The sequence below is a fragment of the Aptenodytes forsteri genome, unplaced genomic scaffold (genome assembly GCF_000699145.1).
Source record: "Aptenodytes forsteri isolate BGI_AS27 unplaced genomic scaffold, ASM69914v1 Scaffold53, whole genome shotgun sequence".
Lineage (NCBI taxonomy): Eukaryota > Metazoa > Chordata > Aves > Sphenisciformes > Spheniscidae > Aptenodytes > Aptenodytes forsteri.
The window spans coordinates 12,291,297-12,308,268 of NW_008795909.1; the positions used below are offsets into that span (position 1 = coordinate 12,291,297).

Here is a 16,972-nt window from a genome sequence, read left to right on the forward strand (position 1 = left end):
GGGGGGGGGGGTGGCCCTCCGTGGGGCTGGGGCGGTCGCAGGGGTTGATGCTGCTCTTCCCTCTACACCGACAGGGCTGTGGCCCCGGGCCCTGCTGGGCTGCGGGAGCGCCGGGAAAACGTAATACCGTCTTGGCTTTTTTTAGCTGAGCTTTATTTCTTTTGCCTCCATCACCACCCGTTTTAATTCATTTCTAGGACACACCACTAATTTAGGAGGTAGCTTTGGCTTTCTGCTCCCCTGTGAGAACCTGTTGAAATGCAGGTGTGAGTTTGTGCATCGTGTTTCCAGGGGAACCCTACTGTCAATCTTTTGGGGTAGCCATAATCAGCCACAAGCAAGACTTAAGCCACTATAGAGGGATAGTCAACCTGAGCCCAGTCATGCAAGGTTTTTTTTCTTTATTTTCCTTCTTTTTTTCTATTTTTCTGTCTTGATATCAATTACCAAAGTTTGGTTGCCAAGTGTCTTTAACCGTGGTTATCCAATTACCTGCTCCACATCTTCATCCCGCCCCCAGACTAGGATTCTTATTTCAAACTCATACCTGTCTACGCTTTCTTGTTGCACAGCCCAACTACCCACAACTGTGGTCACAACCAAAACTCCCATCTGCTTAGCTTGAATCCCATATCCATCCCACCAAATTACAAACTTTCTTCTCATTGGGAATCTGCATCCACAAGGCAGGATTTAGCCACATCCCCTCAGCCACGTTAACACCTTGCTTGCCTCTTTCGTTTTAGTAATCTCAGCTTAGTCTTTGCTCAATTTAGCCTTGCTTCTGAAGATGCGCACCTTGGCATACTGTAAGTGAATATTGTCTAGAGAGAGCCCAGAGTTGCTGCAGCTTAAAAGAGTAAAGTACTGTCAAGCACCTGCTTGGTATTTTCAGAGGCATTTGTTCTGGTAGCTCAGAGAAACATTTCCAGGCAGGCAGTTGAAACGAAATTGTGCATTGCTCTGCCTTAGGTACATACATAAAACACTATCACTAGGGTCTATTGATGGAATATATGTTTATATGCAAGATAGAGTTCTCAAGCAGCCTGCTAAGTTCACCACAAGACTTTCAGCATCACAAAATTATTTCTGAATAGTCTCCAATTTTACACTGCTTTTTACAAGATGATCATGCAGTTTCTTAACCTTTCAATGTATGGAATAGATCTTTTAATGACTACTTTGCACATAGAAAATAAGCTTAATTCTTTTTTTCCTTGAGAAACATGAAAAGAACAATAGGGCGTTGGTTTTATATAAATGCTTTCTTGATTATTTCCTGCACTTTGTCTCTCTTTAACAGTGACATAGTGTCTAAAGAATAACTTTCTCATAATTTTGCTCCCATTTGTTTGGCATTGTGGTGAAGCTGTAAGTCTATGTTGATATCATTATGATGTTGTTTCCTTTAAAAACTGCCTCTCGCATCAGTAGAATTCTGGGATCTCGTATTTGAAAATTTGCTGCAGTTTTGTCTTCACAGTAATACCAATTATCAAGGATGCTTTTGGGCATTTTTTTTTTCCTCAGAATTTTAGAGGCCACCCTTGTCTGAGTTTGTTCCACGTTACCTAGCGTGGGTGGACTTAACGAGGCAGTAACTTTTCTTTTAGTGACCAGGCAAGAAAGGAGTAGGTAGTCACCTACTGAAGCCACAGGAACAGCAGCGCTGTCTCAGGCCCCATCAGAACAGGAGATGTGCCTACATCACGACCAGTCTGGTGCAGTCTGCTGGGGTGTTAATAGGCTGCCCTTCTGGTGTCTTCTGTTCTGTGTACAGCTGGTAGATTAGCACTTAAAGAGATTTGTAATGGAACTTCACTTTTATGCAATGTGCTGATCTTGAGTTAATAGAACTGTACCATTGGTTTTTACTATTGCAGGCTTTGTATGGATGCAGTTTCTGTTGAACTCTGCCGTTTTAGCATATACAGTATTTTTCTGTTTTCTGAAAGCTAAACTTTCATACCTAGATTGTGGAAATCCCTGAGGCTGCCTCATTTTACATCTTATGTACATTCAACTTAATAGGTACATCTGTTAAACTGCTTTCTGGACAGGATTAATTGTATTCTAGAATCTTGGTTTTGTTATGGTTTTAGATGCCACACTCAGATGGAGCACCTTCCAATAAAAAGACTTTGAGAACTTCGTTTCTTCCCACTGTTTTACCTTCGTCAGTCACATCTGATATGTCACCATTACAGAATAAACTATTGACATACCGAAGATGCAACGAACAGCAAGAGATGCTTAATCAGTTACTGTGAGTTTCATGTAATTCAAGAAATGTTGAAATTCAAATGAAAGAAACATTGCACATTTGACATCTGACAAATAATAATGGTGTTTGTTAATTTTAGAGGTTTTTGATGTCACTATTGCAGTGCTGAACACTTTCCATCTAAAATCATTAATAATAGAAGAACATTTGATAGACTCTCTGATGTATTTTCTTTTACAGCACTCAAAATCTGCTTGAGGGTATGTTTGTTGGGATGAGTAGAAAGTGACCTTCACATTTTGAATGTTGTTTATGATAGACTGAAAAAAATCCTTTCTCTTTATGAAAACCTTTTCAAAGAGAATCAAAGTCTGGATTACTTGCTTGCTTTTGTATGAATGATCCAAATGTGGGTCTACTTCTAACAGGCTTCTTTGTCACTATCTTAATGCATTTGCTGCTGAGCTCAGTGATCTGTGTCGCTGCCAGAGTAGCACAGCTGCCAAGATGATTGGTAAATTCACATAAAATTGTCTTTCAAGATTTTCATTTGCAAAGGAGAAAAGACAATAGGAAAAGGCTGCTTTCGTATAATTGTTGTAGGTCTGATAGAAAATTAGGTTCTTCTTATTTTATTATTTTGATAGAAATTTATTCCCAAAATACCTACATTATTTTCAGGAACTTACCAAAGAATCCCTAGACGTGTTGATTATCTTGGCATAAATATGAGAGGATTATGTGGGCTAAGGTTGCATTGTTTATAGTAGTAGTATGAAATATATAGCAACTTGCATTTTCATGTAAAAGATTAAAAAGGTAAGGAAATCTAATGGTATTAGGTTAGGTATTAGGATTAAAAAGCACAGAAAAAATTGTTTTGGCCTTCAGAAGAAGAAATGGAAATTAAAGACCTACATACAGTCTTAATTTAACCCATTTTAAATATTGTCACTGATATCAATAATTTTATTTTTGTTGGTGTGGGTTTTTAGTGATTCCATTTACTGTGACTGGATTTGGTGATGGTAACCAGTTACTTAACTGATTCCTATGCACTTGATGTTCCACTTCAGTGGCTAGATTAAGTGGCCAAGTATTACAGGTTGTTTTTTCTCAAAAGATACTTGTATGTGTCCCAAATTGTTGGCTTCATTGGAGCTAGGCAGTGGTATAAAACTAAGTTGCAGGATTGAAGTCTGAGAATAATTTATCACAGAAGGGAATCTGATTTGTGCCAAAGATAAGTGAGGGGGATTGCCTTTTTTCCTTTTTTTTTTTTTTTTTTTAAATAATGGTAGCAACAATCAGTTATAGAAAGCAGTTAATCTATATAGAAGTTAAAAGTAGAGAAAGATGTTTCCTTTCTTTTAATAGTTTAAAGGCTGTTATAATACAAATCTAAGAAACAAGAAGTCTTTTAATTTTAGCTCTTGGAAAGTAAATCCTGACCTTTCAATGATACCTGCAGTAGCAGAGTGCAGTTTTTAGAATGCAGGTGATCAGTATGCGGAAAATGTCAACTATGTTGTGGTGATAACTTACTGTGCAGTAAGGTGACTGCTGACCAGCCATCTGACAAACAGTGAATATTCTGCTGGAACATTGATTCAGTTAGTTTTTTGTACAAAGTGAACTGTCTTTTAAGTAAGGTCCCGTGAAGTAATGATTTGAGTGTATACTTGAAATTGGCAGTCTTAACTTCCACTTGGGAGTTTTTAGCTGAGTTATATTGAAATAAAGCTGAAATACTCTTTGCAAGATATGTACAGAGTGTATCCCAAAAGGATGGACTGAAATGTTTTAATGCATAAGGTCAGCAGGACATGCCAACATTAACCATTTAAAGTTTTCTGATAGTTTAGCAATTCTTATTTTTAGCAATTTATAACCACAGGCAGTAAAAAAGAGCTGGTCTTAAAATAAACAGCTTTAGGAGTTTTGTTCTAAAATTTTTTCTTTTTTTCTTTTTTTTTTTTTTAATCTTTTCATAATACAGTTGGACAAGATCTGTTGTAGTTGTTTGAGGAGAATTAAGATATAAACCTAACAGGAGCACTGGGCAATTGGATGAGGTGAATCAAGGCATGTGTATATCGTGATTGTAGTCAAGATAAATGTGGGCCTTTATAATATAAAGAGAAGACAGAGCATGCAAAGGCAGCCTTACCTTTTAGTCATCAAAGAGTTGGTAAACATGAAAAAACAGGTTGCATCAATTAAAATGATAGCATTATTTTTAATATATTATTTGTACTTTTTCTGTACTTCTGACTCCCATGTTTTACTTTAGAATTGATCGAGCTTTAAAAGTCTATCACATATCCATGGAAGAAAAATATCACAGAGATCCTGTACCTCCTATCCCGGAACTGCCTTCCACTGTGAGAAAGTATTTCTTTAATATTTTAACTGTTGCCTGTTTTGTTCTTTGTTATTGGGGCGTTTATGCCTCTTACTTCTTAGTATTTACTTAAAGATGCTTATATCAATCCTTAGTAATTTATAAATGTATTTATATGCTCAAGTAGTCCCACTGAAATTGATACCTGTATATCTACAGAATAAAGTCTTTATTTAGGACTAATATTTGTTAGATTTTGTATTTCTGATTTTTTTTTTGTTTATATGTTCTTAATACATTACGATTTTCTGTTCCTTTTTATACAGATGAACAGTGAGCAAAAACAACGAAGAGTGAGTTAAGTTCTTTTTTAGACTAGAAGAGTGAATGGTCTCTATTCAGAGGGGTTGAGTATGTTGTGTGGAATTAATGGTGGTTAAACAGGAAAAGCTTTTTCAGTAGTCTTGTTGGGGAAAAATGGAATAGGAAGCAAAATAGGAATCTTTTCTTGTGGTCCAATAGAAGGAAAGTATTTTTCTCTTATAGAAAGTATGTCCATCAGTAATTTAAATTTTGATCTAAACCTTAGTTAAAGATTATTACTTAGAAAAATTCTAACAGGCTTCAGGATTTTTTCAAAACAGGAAAAGCTTTTTCAGTAGTCTTGTTGGGGAAAAATGGAATAGGAAGCAAAATAGGAATCTTTTCTTGTGGTCCAATAGAAGGAAAGTATTTTTCTCTTATAGAAAGTATGTCCATCAGTAATTTAAATTTTGATCTAAACCTTAGTTAAAGATTATTACTTAGAAAAATTCTAACAGGCTTCAGGATTTTTTCAGTTGAGGTCATAGTTCGTACTCTAGCCTGCACAAAAAGTAGTCTTTGACATTGTTCACCTGATTTGAAAAACATGTACAAATCCTGGAATTTGTGTATAAATTTTAAAATAAGACTTTATCTCTGAGAGCCACTTTAAACTCAGATTAGCATTGAAATACTTATATTAAGTAGCTTAAGGAAACATCTATTTTTCTTTGCTGCTGTTAGGTAAATTCATTCTGAAGACTATAGAGATTCAGATCCCTTTTTGTTTTATAACAAAGCTATCACTCAAAAGCATAAATACCTATTTCTTTGGCCAAAAAAAAAATCCTATTTGTGCATACTTTTTGCCAGATAAATGTTTGTCCAAAGAACAATAACAGGAACCTTGAACTGGTTTATTGTCGGTCATAAACTTCAGCAGAGAACCAAGGAAAATGCCATACTAAAAAGTACAATATTTTGTATTTAAGCATTGAGACAAGGAGACTGTTTTACTAACCACAGAGTAGCTTTTAGTGTACTAGTCAGTGAATACAAAAAAGATTATATTATGTTGCCTGCCCTTAAGTATAAGAAATGGTGAATAAAAAGAGACTTCATTGTCAAGCCTAACACAAAAATATTTACGTAGCCAATTATTAGACCTCTGACAATATTGTCCTTTCAGACAAACTATCTCTTCATGAAGAAGTGTGTGCAAAGTAATCCCGTGGTTCCCATTCAGCAGCAGTGGCTAATGTCTATGCTCACATTGGTGCCACAGTCGCTTATGGAAGGCAAAGAGAGAGAGCTGTTAGCTGAAAAGCTTTTAGGGGAGATAATAAGGGATTATGAAATGAGCATGAGAAGATGTGTGGGTAAGTACCAGAAACTACACAGTACTAATATGAATATATTAATGTGTGTCTATATATATTATAAGCTGTTCCATATTCTCCCACTGAAAATAATTTTTCTAGATTGTTCTTTCAGCCAGGCATGATCTTTGTAATTAACCACTAATTTCTCTTTTTCTGCCTCATCAAATGTGTATTGGCTGTAATGTTTAAGGCAAAACTTGCTGATTAGATTTGGACTAGTAAAAAGTTAACCAGCTGAAGGTATAGTTCAAGCAAAGACAAAGGCAGCTGTAGACTTCGTGAGAAAAAGGTTGATTGCTGATGACCTTATTTAATTATGTCTTTAACCTGTTTAGTTAATTTGATGCAAGAATGTATTGCTGTTTTCTACTAAATAAAGTAGAAACTTTTCATGTACTAGTCATTCTTTTTTTTGCCTCTTCAGCAACAGCAGCTTTTTTTTTTTAAGCTCTTCATCCACAAGCACATCCATAAGTTTTCTGATGCTGCTTTGTATGCATGAGGAAGCTCGCAATAAAAATCTGCAAAGATAATTAGCTGTTTTCAGATATCACTCGTACAACTCACTTCAATTTTTAAACATTTTTAAAAGAGTCATGAACTGGAATTTTGAAAGTGTATTCCCTTGAAATCATGTATTAATGTCTCTTTTATTTACATTTTTAGTATCTGAAATTGAGCCAAATTTTGTCAATATTTTGGTGGATGGCTGATCTTTTTAAAAACGCAAATAAAATACACAATTTAACATGGGACTAACTTCTTCGTAATGTCATCAGTGGGATAAGTATCATAGCCCCTTATAATTATATTCAACAAAACTGTCATAAATACTTTGAATCATAGAATATCTCAAGTTGGAAGGGACCCGTAAGGATCATGGAGTCCAACTCCCTGCTCCTCACAGGACTACCTAAAAGTAAACCATATGACTAAGAGCATCATCTGGATGCTCCTTGAACTCTGACAGACTTGGTGCCATGACCACTTCCCTGGGGAGCCTGTTCCAGTGACTGACCATCCTCTCAGTGAAGAAATTACTTAAGAAAGTACTTAATTATTTAAACACTAGTCTATCTGAAAATCTTCATGAATAGGGGACAGAACTGGAATTAAGCCGCCCGAATCTGTATATATTTAGCAGAAGCTGTGATTTTGAATTACCTTTGGGAGAATGTGTTTTGAAGACTTGGATGATACGGTTACCTTTCCATCCTACTATGTGCTTGGTTCAACCTGGAGAAAGACTGAGGAAGTACAGTGCCTATTGAATATGGCTTAATTTTCTTCTAATGTTCATATATATATTTTTTTTCCTAGTGCGAAATGTTCTTACTAAACCAGACATAAAAGGACTTGAAGATGAAGAGGAGGCACCTTTGCCTCTATCACCTCTGTGAGTGGATTAAGTTAGCAAATAACCCACTGGTGAAACACACTCAGTTGCATGAGTGAAGTTCTTGTTGAGCTGCATGAACAGAGTTATGGCACAATATTAATTCTGGAGTCCCTTAATGAGATGTTTTTTTCTGTCTGTAGAGGATCTTAGATTTGAACATCTTATATCTGAATGCTTTACAAAGTTTTAGCACTGACAGTGTCTTATTACTGTTGTTACAGTTATAGAGTAGCACTAATGACTGCAAATGAGATTTCTGGCTCTGAGTACCCAGAAACTAAAGTCGTACTGCAGCCACCTCTGGAAAGAAGTGTGTGTGTACAGGGCAGTTTACTGGCAGACAGCAGCATTGTACAGTACTTTAACATGCATCTAATGCCAAGGTTTCATATAACTTTGGTGTTACGAGGTGAAACCTTGAGACTGAAGGAAAGGTGGTTATGCTCTGCCAAACTAGAAGAGGAATTCAGGTAGACAGAATATAATTACCTGAACTGCACAATTTGCTGAAGCATCAGAATGTGTGCCATCTAAATATTGATGATAAATACTTCCTGTTAGCAGTTGGTGAAGTTAGAAGTTTACATTGAAAGAGCTTCAGGAAGAGCAGGTGATCTGAAAATACTCTGGAGTATAAAACACAGTTGATCAGACAGAGTAACTTTATGGCTTCCCTTGCACCATATTGGGGATATGTGTATGGCACTTAAATAACTATTCATGTTAGGGAATAAGCTTTGTAATAGTACTTTTTATATGTAAGAATGTTTTATTCAAGTATTGCTTGAGCTGTTCTTTTTTTTGTTTATTTGTTTTGGTGGTTGGTTGTTTTTTGTGGTTTTTTTTTCCAGAGGCCTGGACTTTTCCAGACCATGGCATAACAATTTTATCCAAGCAAAAAATCAAATGCTTTCCAACTTGCACATTCTCCACCCCACAATGAAAACTCTACTGGATTTTGGTTATGCAGCATTCTCTACCTGTCTTATATTGGATTTCTCAAGTTTCAGGTAAAGTCTGTTTTAGCGAATTATTAACCCATATAGGTTTTTGAAGCTGGTAAAAAAGAGTTTGTTCAATTCTATTATTTATCATAGCGGTTTTTTATATAATAAATTTCTCCAATGTGTCATTTTGTGTTCTTTGAGAGGTTACTTTGTGTTATGACACATTTGACTTTTCTTCTCTCTGTTACATATAAATATTTTATTGGTGCTTAAATTGCTGGTAGTATCAGCCCTTTTGATTTATGTTTTGCCTTTAATTCTGTAAAGGTTTCCTCATTATTTATTTAATCTTAATGCCATGATCCCCATAGAAGTCTGGTTGAAGCAGCACTTGAAAAATTGACTTCTAGTAGTATTACTATCTGTAGGGAATTCTACGCTAACCCTAAAGATCAGATTTCTTGCTGGTTTTCATCAGTTGTTCTAAGATTAAAAATAAAATTCTTTTAATTTTCATAATTTTCAATATCTTTTTCCTCATTATTTTTTCTGGTAACTGTTCTTTATTTCCTGGCGTTTGGGGTATTTTTTTCCTCATTTAAATTTACAGAAATTATGCTTAGGTTCCCACTGTGCTTTCTGCTAAAAAAGACTGGGTTGGTAATACCGTACAGATTACTGTTACTTTACTCCATGGGTTTTTTAATTTTTTTAATAAAGTTGCCTGTAACTTTCTTTTCTAGATTGAAAGGGCCAATTGACTGTGAATCTTTAAAGACTGATGTCTCTCTAAGCTGTTCTAAAGCAGAAGAGAAGATATTGAATACGTGGTATCAAAGAGTTATTGGTCTCTTTACGCAGAAGGAGTCATTGAATGGTGTAAAGTTGGATCAGGTTGACTCTTTTTATAACTGTGTGGCTACACTTATGTCTAATCAGGTAAAAATCTTTCCTCTCTGTGATAAACTTAATGTGAAATTTAGGTAATTTTAATGAGTCAGCACATTATATGATATGGGGCCTGTTTAATTAATCATTGTTAGCCAACTGTTGCATTTAATCCAGTAAAGTATTCAAAGTGTTAAATATTTCTAACTTCCATTATTTAAAATAAATACATGGTCTTGTCTATTTCTTCTAGTTTTTTAGATGCAGAAAATTACTCATTCTACCAAACAGAATGTAATTAGCTTAAAGAAGGAAATATCTCAGTGTTCTAAGGACCCTTCCTATCACTGATCTTGGCGCTACAATTACGTGTCATATATTAGCAAAATGAACAAAACCTCGTCTCTCTCCCTTGAAAGCAAACATACCTACACAAACAGATGAAAAGTCCAGCTCTGCTAATGTGTATGCAAGTGGCTATAGTTCTGCAAAATTTCCAAACAGTTTTTTTCTGGGGAAAATGATACCACAATGCTTTGCGAGTTAATTTTTTTCCTCCCTGATTATTTATATCGAGATGGAAGTTATATGAAGAGTTTCTCAGTTAAATTTTTTTGTTTTAGTAATTTCCAATTGTTTTATTTCCTAATAATTATAGAACAAGAACATTCAAATGAAATCACTGATTTCAGACTGAGACAGTTGTTTTTCAAAGTTCTTAGTTCACTGAAAATTAAAAATCCTTTAACTTCCAATTAACTCAAAGCATCTGTTGTTTACATTGTTCTATTTAAGAACATAACAATCAGTGGGAATATATATGCTCAGCAGTTTGAGAAGGCAGTCATTTTTAGGATTAAACCTGTATTTACTTTGTAGAAAAATAATGGAACAATAGTCTAATCAAATCATTTTCATATTAAAAAAAAGAAGTCAGAGGAAAATGCATTCCAGATATTTAATTTATACTTAAAACATGTATTAGTAATAGACTTACTTTTGTAGCAAAAATAAATGCATGGGCTTTACTGAAATGTTTTTTTACTTGTTCATTAGTTTACATCCTTTAAGGATTGGGACTAATGCCCGCTGAAGTCATTAGAAAAATTCACATTACTTCAGTTATCCATGAATCAGGCCAAAAGTACTAAAATGAATGGAAATCCTGGCTTACTGAATGAAGGGAAAGTGGGATAGGGCTTTCTGTTCTTTCAACTAATAGGTGATATATGTTATTACCTAGCTGAAAGAATTATTGAGAAGAACGGTTGAAGCTTTTGTGAAACTTTTTGATCCTGAAGACAGAAATGGTCTACCTTTATTTAAGATGGAATTGACTCTTGATGAAAAGAAAATGGAGTTTTATCCAAGCTTCCAAGACCTAGAAGAAGCAATTCTGTTTATAGTAAATCGTATAGGACAGACTCTTCAGGTGTGCTTTTATCTTTATTTTTAAATATGTAACTGCTAAGTTGCTCTGTACATGAAAATATTAGTAATTTAGGACTCTGACTACTGTGGTAATGGGAAGCAGAATGCAACTTGAGGTATTTATTTTCCATGAGCGTTCTGCAGGTCACATGAATCTTGATGCCCAGCGGAACTCCAGGCTTTGAAACTAATTTTGTTACTCCTTTTTCATAAAAAAATTGGTACACCTGCTACTGATTGTTTTAGTCTGCTATTTTAATCTGCAAATCTGTGTGTATGTCTACAAATTAATTGTCTGCTTGTCCATTACATAGAAGTCAGGCTGAAAACTTACCCAGGAAAGAAAACTAGATGGAAGATAACCTTTTTGTTTTCTTCTTTGGTGTGTTTAGAAAACCTGAGAGTGCTTTAAGTATAAGTAACCACATATTCTAATTTATTTAGGTATTTATTTTTAACATTGAAAATCAAGTCGTTTTGCAGTGTATACTTTCTGTGAACTAACATCTTGCAGGGAAATACAATTAGCACCTTAGTTATATGTGTGATGATTTACAATAAATTTGCATAATAATTAAGATCCCCAGAGAAAGACAAGGCAAATTAGAGTTGATATTCCTTTTCTTTCTAAGAAAAAGAAAAGCCTCAAATCCCTAACAACTAATATATACAATGTCTGAAGATTTATGTCTTAGGAACCAATCTGTGACTCCAGGGAAGACAGCCTTTCTAGGGGCTTTAGATGTATCCTGGTGGACTTAGTATTGGCCTTTAATCATACATGATGGTACTTTCAGAGAAGTGTTTTGGGTTTAGTTTTGTGTGTTTGCACGTAGGATGGAATTTATTTTATGTAAGATTGGATAATTATTTTTTGTCTGTTTTGCATGTTTCCTGTTAAACTTTCTGAATCAAGAGGAGTTGTTCTAGGTGTGTATGAAGCACCTGGCCTTGGTCATGATTAGGGTCTAATACTTTTCTGATACAGTGTTTTCTGCAGATTGCAACTTACTTTTAAAATATATGTATCCCTGCATTGCTTTTTAAAATTTAAATAATCAGAACTTGCACTTCTATTAGAACATCCAGACAGTACGTTCTTGGCTGATGGGAGGCACTACAACTCTGGACACTGAGCTTCCTAATCATGTCATAGTATGGGCCACATCTACACTGAAAAAATCTATCAGAGACAACTTAGAAGGTCCAAAGGAATATTTTGAAAACTATGGTGAGCGATAGAAGAGTATTTAAATAACTGTTACTTCTTTGAAATAAGTAACTTACTGTACAGTGTATGCGTTATAATAATATAATATTATTGAATTGTAGTTGAAAGGTATGGCTGGCTTGTAGATGGAACTGCACAGGCACGGATAGAAAGATTTGAAGCAGAAGAACACAGTTTTGATGAATATACTGCTGTAAGTTTTAATTCTACATTTTATATATAATTTTTACTATACATACAGCAATAATAAAAAGGGAACAGAGGATAACGGGTGCTTAGCCTTTAGCTAAAAATTATGTTGACTACCTACAAATCTACAACATAAGTGTTTTTTTTCCCTAAAAGTCTGTGGTAAATAGAAGAAATTATTATTTATTTTCTTCAAAGTGTAATACTTATTCATGTAGCCAAGTATTTAAATAACAGCTCTGAAGTGTAAAATCTAATGTTTTTCTGAAGTTCATAGATGAATTCTTCACCCTCAAGAAGGAAATCTTGAGTTTACCAGAGGTGGCTCATTTCCCTATGATCTGTTTGAATTGTGAGGATTTCAAGCAAAGTTTGGCTAGTAATGCAAACACCTTTGCAAAAATGCTAATGGACAGAATAGTTGGGAATCACAGAGAGGAAAATGAAAAGTAAGTAGAATTTTCTGCTTGTGAATGCCATATGTGATAAATGCATAGTAGAAACGTGTAGAAGAAATGCAAATATACCATACTCCTGTTCAGTGAAGACTCTTGGCTAACTAATGATCTCGTGCAAGTTGCACCAGCTGATGTATTTTTTCCTCTGCTTTAGACTCAAAAAGTAGTAGGGGAACTTACTAATAGACTTAGATAATGGAGGAGCTAAAAGATCAAAGGGCTTCATTACTGTTCTGGCTTTTTGAGTGTGAAATACAGTACTACTGCACTGCCAAAGGAAAGACTAGCTAGATTCTCTTATTACATGACAGATACCTCCTAGGTTTTTATAGATAATGACAGATAATAACACTGATCAATTCTAAAGGTTAGTTTGCAGGTATGGATTAAATAATGAGTGAGGTCATATTAAATTGTTTGGTTAAAACGAACAATTATAGTCTAGTCTTATAGTGATTCTGCACTACCAAAATGGCAAAATATTTACTAGGAAAGTGTTTTTATGTATGCTAATGATACTGTACTTAAGTTCATGTACTTAACCAAAGCAATTGAAGCATTTATTGCAAAAGAATACCCCAAAATCCAAACAACTTAATTGTTCCATGTTAATAAACAGTATTTTTCTAGACTGATTTAGTCATATTGCCTATTTAGTTTCATAAAGTAATGGAGTTTGTGCAGGGTTAATACTTAAAGAAGTAATTTGAACTTCTAATTCTATTAAAGCTGAGCTTGAAGCCAGTCAAACTAAAACCTTAAAATGTTGATATTTTATGTTAAATAAATTAATAGGATATGCAGGGAATTTGAAGCCATTAAGGAACGTGCATTGAAAGTTCCTGAGACAACAGAGGAAATGGTGGAAACAATAGCTTACATAAAGAAGGTCAAAACCAAAGGTATTCAGGACCTGTTATTAAGGATCAAGGTAAATGACTATCTTATAATTCTTAATCTTTTACCAAATGTGCTGGCCTATACAAATACAGAATTCATTCTGGAGTGCAGACTTCTGTCTGATCATGCTGCATGTATGAATAAACTATACCCTCAGTGTTACTTCAGAGAGAAGTGGGAAGTCCAGCTCATGCTTTGCCATATGCCTTTCTTTCTTATTCCTCATTCCCATGTGTTCTGCATGTCAGTGAGGAAATGCAGCTTTTAATAAATCATAGCAGATTGTAAGACACTCAGTTTATTGTTTGTACCTAAAGACTTACTTGAGGGCTGCTTAAAAAGCTATTTGTGAAAATGTAACACACAAGTGTAAAGAGAATTTTATGTGTAAAAACAGTTATGACTTTGAACATATAAGAAGCAATTTACTATTTGAGCAGAATGTAGATGATGTTGCATTAGCGTTACTTTGTGTGTGCTCAGAGAACAAAATGGAAAAATTGTGTAAGGTGTGGGTCAGCCAAAAACATTACAGGATAAGAAGCTCTTTGCTATATGTTATGATGATATGTATCAGATTTTCTGTTATGGTAATAGGTCTGTAAATATAACACACATTTATTCTGCAGAATTTATATTTTTTATATTTTTTCATAATATTAGCTTTTTTGCATGTAGATTTACAGGCCACAGGAAGCATATTTAGAGAACTAAGCTCACGTTTGGGGCAGGGATTTGAATAACTTTTTATTTGTATTTTGAATATTAATATTCAATTGGCTGAAGTAACTCTGGATTCTGAAAAGTCTGTGAAATGTAGATCGCTATTTCATCTTTGCAGATAATATTGTCCTACCCTATATTTTAAACAGACCTATGATAACTAAAGTTTTGTGAAATCTCTTTTTACAGGAGTGCTGTTGGCAAATGAATTACCTCTTAGATGTTTTTTTATTTGCTCCTGAAGACATTGTACTGAATGCAACAGTTCTATTATGGCCAAAGAAGATTAACCCTATTTTTGATGAGCATGATGATGTAAGAGCACTTTCTCAGTTCATGGTGTATTTTGGCTTGTTAGACTTTTCACTTTACTTGAGCTAAATGTATTTACACATATAACGTGAACCATACTAATTTAGACATGCAGAAATAACAGATTTCCTGATTTTTATATCAACAGAGGGCTTTTTATGGAATAATTTAAAAATTGTCACTGTAACTTAAAACCTTCAGCAAGTCTTATGATCTTAATTTGTTTGTGGTCAGTACTAGGTAATTCATAGGAAGGTGAAAATTCACTACACTGCAGTTGACTAGTACTGAAAATGTAATTGCCCGGCCCTTAGTAAGAGTTAGTGCTCTGGACAGGAAGTAATTTAGTTAAAATGATGCTTTGTTCTGTCAATAAAAGAACAGTGGGAATTGTGTTTTTCAGGTAGCAATCATTAATAGAAAGTATGCAACATCTGATTTTCTCTGTGTGTGTAGATTACTTTATTTTCTTCCACTTGTCTGTATTCATCTTGCTAGCATTCTTTCTTTCTGGCTATGATACAGTAAGTCAAGCCTTTTGGTGTTCTCTTGCCTCTCTATAGTAATTTAGCATAGATTTAATAATTTCTTCTAAAAATGTTTAAGAATTAACAATTAAAAGATACTGATATTTTTATTTTTTAAAATGTTAAATATCACAATCGAGGATTTCTTTTTCACCAAGTCTTATTTAGATACTAAGGAGTATGTCCAAGGCTAGTAAATATGCCTCTGTCTTAAAACATACGCAGCTTGGGAGACTGCTATGTCTGTAAAATATTTTCTTTGCATTTTATCATTCTTTTAATCCCCAAAAATAAATGAGTGAAATTAATTTTCTACTTGTACACAGAGAGTCCGTGATCCTTGTTCAAATTCTTTTTAATGAAAATGGTAGTGCAGAGTGTATCTGACTTAATGAGAGTCCCTCAGGAGTATATCTCTGTGTACTTGCATTTGCAACTTGCATTGTGCTAGAGCTTGAGGACAAGAATAGTTTTATGTCAAGTTTTTGAGTCTCCATATTTGCATTTTATACTCTCAGATACAAGCCCATTCTTATTCTAATGCAGTAGGAAAAGACTGGTTCCTCCTTTGCAGAAGTTCTGTTTGCTTCACAATTTTTGTGTGTCAGTAGGTGTCCTTGTCTTAGGAGATCTCCTCTGCCTTGGTTGATTTCTTGTTTGGTACCTTAAAAATAACCCCTCTGTGTGGAGACCCTGTGCTTTAGAGTGGTCTTATGTTCTAGAATTTCTGCCTTTTATAGCAGTAGATACACGTGGGATAGCATGGGCTTTCAACAACTGTAGATGTCCTCTTTCGGCAATAAAACACTGAATCCCAAAGATGAGAATCTCTCTATTTTTTTCTGTGATACTTTCCTATCTTTTGTCTGATTGCTGAAGGAGTCCTTTAAGGTGACCGAAACTGCTATGGTATTGAGATATGGGTTCCATGTTAACATACAGAGGTTGCACACACTTAAATGGGACACATAGAAAGCAACTCCTGAAGAAATTTCAATTATTATAAGGATAATAACTTATCTGTATTGTTTATTTTCTGTCTGTGTTAAATGTTTAATTTATATGGTACTAATATCTTAGTAACTTAGTATGTTAATCATTGAAAGGACTTGCAACCACTTTTGCATTGCTTTTTTATCATTTAAAAAAAAATCAATTGTTTTGTAGCTGATTGAACAGTCTAAACGTAAAGGAGAGCAAGAACTAATACATAAATATGAGAAACTGATGGTGGAATTAGACAAGCTGACGCGTTCTATGGCAGAGTTTGAAGAATACTCAGAACTGGATTGCATGCAGCAGGTCTGATTAACATTTAGTATAAAATGGGTGGAAATGTTTTGTATGTTTAATACACAGGGGTCATGGAAGAAACTTAGAATTAAAAGTAATCAGTTAATTTAACAAATGTGAACTAAAACGTTTATTATCTTCTTGCCACAACGAACAAATTCATAAAATTACCCCTGGACCCCCCTTTTTGTATTACATTGGCGATAACATTTGACTTAAAGGGAAGTTTACTATGAAGTTGTGCTTAAATTAGCTGAAAGGTAATCCCAGCAAGGACTGAGATATTACAGATGTATAAAGTGAATTATTTGTTTACTCTGGTTTATATAAAGCATGGAATTCTGGCCCCAGTGACATTATTTGCAAATAGCTTCAGTGGGATCAGAATTTCCTTCCCTGTTTTTGATATACTGAAGAA

General features: G+C 34.5%; 2 protein-coding genes across 2 annotated transcripts in view; one reads left to right on the plus strand and one right to left on the minus strand.

Annotated features, from left to right (window-relative positions):
• Positions 1–666, minus strand: part of PDE12 (phosphodiesterase 12) — a 7,112-nt gene extending 6,446 nt beyond the window's left edge. Inside the window, exon 1 of the mRNA XM_009284568.1 lies at positions 493–666. Within this exon, the coding sequence (XP_009282843.1) occupies positions 493–666 (174 nt within the window). The remainder of the gene's footprint in view (positions 1–492) is intronic.
• A 1,439-nt stretch (positions 667–2,105) lies between these two features.
• DNAH12 (dynein axonemal heavy chain 12) overlaps positions 2,106–16,972 on the plus strand; it is an 80,965-nt gene continuing 66,098 nt past the window's right edge. The window contains exons 1-14 of the mRNA XM_019473434.1: positions 2,106–2,269; positions 4,521–4,611; positions 4,898–4,924; positions 6,064–6,253; positions 7,577–7,652; positions 8,507–8,665; positions 9,346–9,541; positions 10,734–10,922; positions 12,002–12,152; positions 12,254–12,345; positions 12,612–12,790; positions 13,595–13,730; positions 14,612–14,737; positions 16,429–16,563. Coding sequence (XP_019328979.1) covers positions 2,106–2,269; positions 4,521–4,611; positions 4,898–4,924; positions 6,064–6,253; positions 7,577–7,652; positions 8,507–8,665; positions 9,346–9,541; positions 10,734–10,922; positions 12,002–12,152; positions 12,254–12,345; positions 12,612–12,790; positions 13,595–13,730; positions 14,612–14,737; positions 16,429–16,563 — 1,911 coding nt within the window. The remainder of the gene's footprint in view (positions 2,270–4,520; positions 4,612–4,897; positions 4,925–6,063; positions 6,254–7,576; positions 7,653–8,506; positions 8,666–9,345; positions 9,542–10,733; positions 10,923–12,001; positions 12,153–12,253; positions 12,346–12,611; positions 12,791–13,594; positions 13,731–14,611; positions 14,738–16,428; positions 16,564–16,972) is intronic.